Here is a 6,809-nt window from a genome sequence, read left to right on the forward strand (position 1 = left end):
CAGTGTATTTCAGTCAGTCTGCCTGTTCTGTTCCCCACTCTGTCTGTGGCGGATCCTCTCACTCCCCCCCATCTCTGTCCTGTACCTCAGCTCCTGTATGCATAAATAAATAAATATTTAAATAAATAAAATATTAAAACTAGATAACAATAATTCCCTTTCTAGGGGTAATGAGGATTGAATGAGTATTTCATTTTTGTGAGACTCCTCTGTAATTCATTTATATTTTATTTATTGTCTAGCATTTTCATTACATTATGGACTTCGTGAGGCTATGGATCATTGCAAATTTTGTTCTCCACTCTATATCCAGAAATATCTGTTGAATGGAATGAACTATAATGACGGGGGGAATCAAAAATGAAAGATTACAAAAATTCAAGCACAGATGACTGAAAGAATACAAAGGTTGGAAATGCGGTAGAGCTAACAAGTTTAAATATTGGACTCTGAGTTTGAGAAGCTTGTAGCTTGTAGCACAGCCTGGTGTTCATATTTAGCAAAATTCCGTATGTGGAATTGGCGTTCAGAGAGGAGGAGGGGCTGGAGTTATGATGTTGCGATTCATTAGCATAATAGTAGCAATTGTGCTCACGCGAGTACAGGAAAGTTTTACAACCCAGACACCCCGGAAGAGAGTCCAGTGAGCGGCAACAAGAGAAGGGGAGAAGTCGTGTGGGGAGAAGTATCTACAGCTTGAGTAAGGCTAAAAGAAAGAGGCAGGGAAAATTAAAATTAAAGTATGAGGAGATTCAGCAGAGATTGGTCTCACGGAGACAAAGGAAGGTATCAAGAAAGGAGTGACCGAGATCGTGACCGCGACCGTTACCACGAGGAGCCACACACCAGCTATGCATGGTAAGACAGTAGATTTTTAGTTGATTTTACAACCCAGCCATTGGTGATGGCTTTGAAATGCGCGGTTTTAAAAGATATTGGGAAGTGAGCCAGGTTGCAGACATAGTTAAATTACTTGAACTTGACTCCTAACTAGTTTGTGACTAGAAATGATAAAATAATTACTTCATAGCGTTATTATAAGTAATAAGCGACTGTGGGTTAAAATGCTTAGAAAAGTACTTTGTGCGTGGTCACCACTCAGTAAAATTTAGCTATTGTTAGAGAGTAGGTTGTTGAAAGCGGTGAATGCGACCGTGGAGTAATTTTCATTTGAGGTATGCAAAAAAAGCATCCCACAGTGGAATAACTTTATACGCCTTTTCCTCTGAATATTTCAAAATCTAATGGTGAATATTTTTAAAAATACTACTGAGGCGTTACTGCTTATTGCAGTTTGCATGGATTCTTCTAGAATGTTCCAGAAGTCTAAATTGTTCTTTGCTAGTCATGCGCAGTAAGATTGCGCGCTTTCTACCCTCCTTTCTGTCAGGTACGGACCTAGGGGGTTCCTCCTCGCGTTTCTCATTCGTCTACAACAAACCTTGGCCCTGCCTCCCAGAGGAAACAAATCCTCCTATTGGATCCTTTATATCCTCTTTGCTTCTCCCTGAGCGCGCCTTTTGAGACAGTTACTTTCGTTTAAGAGTATTCAGTTTACAAATGTAAAGTTATTTTTTTTCTTCCAAACTAAGTAAGTAACAAACAAGTGAATACTGAAAGTGGATAGAAGGGTAAAGTCGGAACTGATACGTAGTGGACGTAGGTTGCAACATCGGGGCGGTTTAAGAACGGACCGCGCTACTTCCGGGAGAGAATGGGCGGGCGGAGAATTCTGTGCGTTTGGCGGGTTTTATTGACTTCGTAAATATTTGATTCTCCAGCAGCCGAGGGGGCCGGACACGTGAAGACGTACTGACGCCGCCACTGCCACAACAGGCTGTTTCGGGCTCCCCGATGGCCATGGCTGTGGTGAGTGAGCTGGCCGCGGCAGGGTGCCTGGGTGCCGGGACTTAGGCGGGTGAGGGGAGGGGCACTGGGCCGGGCTGACTGCTGGTCACGTGCTCAAATAACGAATCAGGGCCAGGACCGCCGGCTCAGGGGCGCGGCTTATCTCTATAGAAACCTGCCCCGCCCCGCCCCCTCCGTTGCAACCTCCGCGCAGCAACCGTCTCCAGCCCTGGCGGTTATGCAGTCGCTTTCGATCTTGCAAAGTACCCAGAATTGGGAACTAGCGAAAGGCAGAAATGTTGGGTTCCTTTATGACTTACAATCTCCTTTTCTCATCTTTTTATTTCTCTTTCGACCACCAGAGAAAGAAATGAAATTGGTTCTTAATTCAAGTAATGGGCTGAGTTGGGTTAAAGGGCTGGGGAAGAAGGTACTTAACCTTCCCGCAGGAGAAAACCCCCACAGCGTTTCTTTGGTTTTGCAGTTCTTCACAAACGCCAGCGAATTGTTATGTTAATGTGATGAAGTTCCCTAAGTACCTGGTATTTCAAGTAGTCGCTGAACTTTATTCTTACTCTATTCTGTTTCCATCCAGCAACTTTTGAATTTGGTCTTGACAATTGAAAAGAGCACTTTCCTAACTTGCTAAATGGCATTCTCCCCTCCTGTACACACTCGTTTAAGGTTCAGACTATCATTTTATCAAGGTGAATGTTTCGTGAAATCTTGAAAGCCTGAAATACCAATTGCCAAGCAAAGATTATAAATTTATATTTGAAGTGGGAAAAAGAAATCAAATTCACTAATGAGGGGGTACTTATGTACTAAAGATATATAGCTGAGAATATTTTACAATTGGAAACTTTTCACTCCTCTAACTTTTAAAATGTCAAAATTTATATGGAAGAATGTGAACATGTGTGCAACTACAAAGTGAAATGAACCATCAGCTTCTGTTGGTGGTTTTGTTTGTGAGGGTCTGAAGGAGTGGAAATGTACACTTACGAAATTTTTCTTGCAGGATTTTAAAACTTATGTAGATCAGGCATGTAGAGCTGCTGAGGAATTTGTCAATATTTACTATGAGACTATGGATAAAAGGAGACGGGTGAGTGTTACAGATGTTACTACTGTTTATTAAAACACCGAAGGGAGTACTTTGAGCCACTCCCTCATCTGACTTGCATAAGTAATAACTCTGGATTTGTTCCTTTATGAAAAGGGCATTGTTTACAAAAGGACTGGTATGGTATTAATGGAAGTGTGTACTCTGGAATCATATCTCAGGGTTACCTCTACCTAGCTCTGTGATCTTGGGCAAGTTTCTCACCCCCTCAGCTTCATTTTATTTTTACAATAGTTTGTGGGGATTCAATACTGCACTCAACATGGAGCCTAGCATCTATTAACCTAAGTATGTTACCTTTACTTAGTCCCATTGTTTAACCAATGGGGTTAAAATAGTATTAGTGTCAGTGAAGGGTCTACCATTACAGAAGATGTTTCCCCAGTTTGTCTCTTTAATTTCATATGGTAATAGGTAATTTCTGATTAAAGTTCACAGCTATAGCTGACATTCAAAAACAGAATCCACAAGACTTGAATACTCCTAGTTTTCAGCAGAGTAGGTTCTCACTTCATCAGCTTTTTTTTATTGTGATTTCTTTCTACACCATATCCTTTAAGTGATTATTTCATTATGTGCTCATGTTTTATATGGGTCTCTTACCAGCATAGGACCATGTTATAGAGAACATTTTCTATGCTGCATATACAGAAGTTGAAATCGTTTAAAAACTTTTTAATGCAGAAGATAAAAGTGTCTGGTACTTTGTTTTTGATAACATGGGACAGAGGGAAGGGATAGGATTTGACGTAGGAAAAAGAATCAGATTCACTAATGAGGGGTACTTATGTACTAAAGATATATACCTGAGAATATTTTATAATTGGAAATTTTTGAACCCTAACTTTTAAAATGTCAATATTTATATAGAAGAATGTGAACATGTGTGCAACTACAAAGTGATTGAAATGAACCATCAGCTTCTGTTGGTGGTTTTGTTTCTGAGGGTCTGAAGATGTGGTAATGGATACTTATTGTGCCTGGCGGCTTTCAAAAGTAAAATAGCAAAAAAAAGGCAACATAGTTCATTACCAGAGTCAAAATATGTGTTGATCTTTTAGTCCAAGTTGAATTTTAGAATTAAGCTAATAATGTGTCCTGTCACACACTAAACTCCTATAACTTGAGTTTACCATTGAACTTGCCTTATCTAGGCCTAACTCACTTGACTTGTCAGACTTGTCAAACTTAAGATTCTCTTCAACTAAATAGACTACTTGAATAGTGCTAAAAGGAACTAATTTTTCCTAATTCATACAACATTAAATGGTTCTAACATTAAATGACTTTTCCAGTAATGCATGGTATGATTGGATGCTTCCCCCCAGGCTCCATCCCCTTCTATTGGCTACAGAGCTGTAGAGGTATGAACCTATACACCTAAAACATGCAACGCTGTTGTAAATCAATGTTACTTCAATAAATGTAATTTTACAAACTTAAGTGGTTCAAGTGTGTGTAAACACTGGGATTGAAGTGTACAGATAGAGCTTGGTAGACAATTTTGTTAATTCTCAGAATTAGAAAAGGAAGGGAGACTAAAACGGATTTAGGGATGTATGTTCTTGAAATTTGTGATCATTTAATTCATTTTATTTTTTTTAAGAGTCCTGTGTACTGTGACATGCTGATTTTTTTTAAAGATTTATTTATTTATTTATTCAAGCACTGGGTACAGTCAGAAGCGCGGGAGGGTGAGAGGATTCACCAGAGCCAGAGCGGGGAGCAGAGCAGGCAGAAGGACCAAAGCACACTGCTGAGGGGAGCAGCGGGCGGCAGGAGAGGTCTGCGCGCCATGTAGGACCCTCGCCCGGCAGCTGGGGATCAAACCGGCGCTGCAGAGGCTGCGGGCAGCTTCGCAACCCAGCGCTCAACCGCTGCGCCACCGGGGAGGCCCATCATTTAATTCATTTTAATACAAAAATCAAAACTTGAAAACTTCCAGTTTTTATGTAGGTTTTTCTCACTGTGGCTAAAGTGAATTAGGAAAACTAAATGTGTTTTACTACCTAGTTTATTAAGAGTGGGATAATATTTATTCAAAACCAAGAAAACAGGCAGACACGGTATTCACATTGTCTTCCAGTGAGAGGGGGCAAGGGTTGTAAAGATAGAGATAGAATTATCAAAATGTTTATATATTACCTGTAACTTTTCAATCCATATATATATATATATGTATGTGTATATATATATATATATATATATGCTTACCATGAGCAAAAATATTTCCCTTTCTCCTTTTTTATTTGTTTTTAAGGCACTAACAAGGCTGTATCTGGACAAGGCCACTCTAATATGGAATGGAAATGTTGTTACAGGGCTGGATGCCCTAACTAATTTTTTTGAGATGTTGCCATCTAGCGAGTTCCAAGTCAATATGTTAGATTGCCAACCAGTTCATGGTAAGATCATAGTCTTTCAAAGTACTTCCATTGTTTTCCTTTAGTGAGTACTGCACCTTAATTCCCAAAACAATAAGCAACTTGTAGTGGTAGAAGTACTTTTTGAATAAGTTAAACATTATGAAAACTTTAGCTTTAAAATCAAATTTTCGTCCTCTTTGAAGTACATCTTACTCCAGAGGCTCACTACAGGGTATTGGTGGATTGTGTAATGACAGCTTATTAAAAGTTATGTGAGAAGTTGAGACTAGATATGATTTTGTTGATGGAAAGGAACAATTATCTATTTTCCCCAAATAACTAGTTGCTTTCTGTGCCTTGAAATGTTTCCAGAGAACAGTTATACCATATCTCTGATTACTGTGTTTTGTTATCTTGCAAACTATTAAAGTTTCATGGAAGAAATTTATCTTATATGTGAAAGTGTGAGTTGCCAAGACAGAATTTGATTCAAGGTGGATTGGTGCAGTTTATAAGGCTGACCTCTAGGTGGAGGCCTAAGTGTTTCAAGCAGTAGTTTAGGGTGATTTTTCATTTTCCTTTATAGTTCTTGAAAAGAACAATAGCTTAAGAAACAAAATATTAGAAAAGTTTGTTAGAAATCCAATAAAACATTATACATGCAGGAAGCAAGTGATCCTACACTAGATGTAAGCTTTTTATTTTGAATTCTTAGTGTACCCCAATGTTTTCTGCACTTAAAATGTTAATATCTTTAAATAATTAATTTTCTGACTTTGGGTACACATGCTGAAGATTATGCCTAAAGTTTAAAAAGTTTATGAAACGTATTTTAATGTTAAATAAAAGTCAGTGTAGCTTAGACCTTAAAATCTGCTTATTTAGAGATAGAAATTGACCTCTGCTCTTTTTTTGTGTGGGTGAAGAGCAAGCAACTCAGGCCCAGACTACAGTTCTTGTTGTGACCAGTGGAACTGTGAAGTTTGATGGAAACAAACAACATTACTTCAACCAGAACTTCCTGCTGACTGCTCAGTCCACTCCTACCAACACTGTGTGGAAGATTGCAAGTGATTGCTTTCGTTTTCAAGACTGGGCTAGTAGTAGTTAAAGAGGGCAAAAGTCAATTCTGCCCTTGGTCCATTAGTTCCAGCAACAGAAGTATATGTGAGTTAATTCATTTCCATGTGGAAGCACGATAAGTAGTATGTGCTGAAACTAAATTTCTTTATTTTATTTTATTCCTAGCAGCACCATTTCTAGGTGTTGCCAGTTTGGATTGTTGCCCTTAAGAGCTTTAATGCTAGTCTTTTACATGCCTTATATACATTCCATTAATGACACCCTTATAGTAATAAACACATGATCTCTGTGCTAACATATTCACTGTGAGCCCAGTCTATATCGCAAAAACAAAATCCTTTTAATAATATTATGTGGGTGTATTTAGCACACTGTAACTCTGAGAG

At 38.8% G+C, this 6,809-nt stretch overlaps 1 protein-coding gene across 1 annotated transcript; it reads left to right on the forward strand.

The window, feature by feature from the left end:
- Nucleotides 1-1,854: 1,854 nt before the first annotated feature.
- Nucleotides 1,855-6,451, forward strand: NXT2 (nuclear transport factor 2 like export factor 2; the record flags this gene model as incomplete). The annotated part of the gene is made up of 4 exons (XM_084258988.1): nt 1,855-1,869; nt 2,870-2,956; nt 5,235-5,379; nt 6,267-6,451. 4 exons carry the CDS (start codon nt 1,855-1,857, stop codon nt 6,449-6,451), a joined length of 432 nt encoding a protein of 143 aa, XP_084115114.1.
- Nucleotides 6,452-6,809: the final 358 nt, after the last annotated feature.

The sequence above is a fragment of the Talpa europaea genome (genome assembly GCF_964194135.1).
Source record: "Talpa europaea genome assembly, chromosome: X".
Classification (NCBI taxonomy): Eukaryota; Metazoa; Chordata; class Mammalia; order Eulipotyphla; family Talpidae; genus Talpa; species Talpa europaea.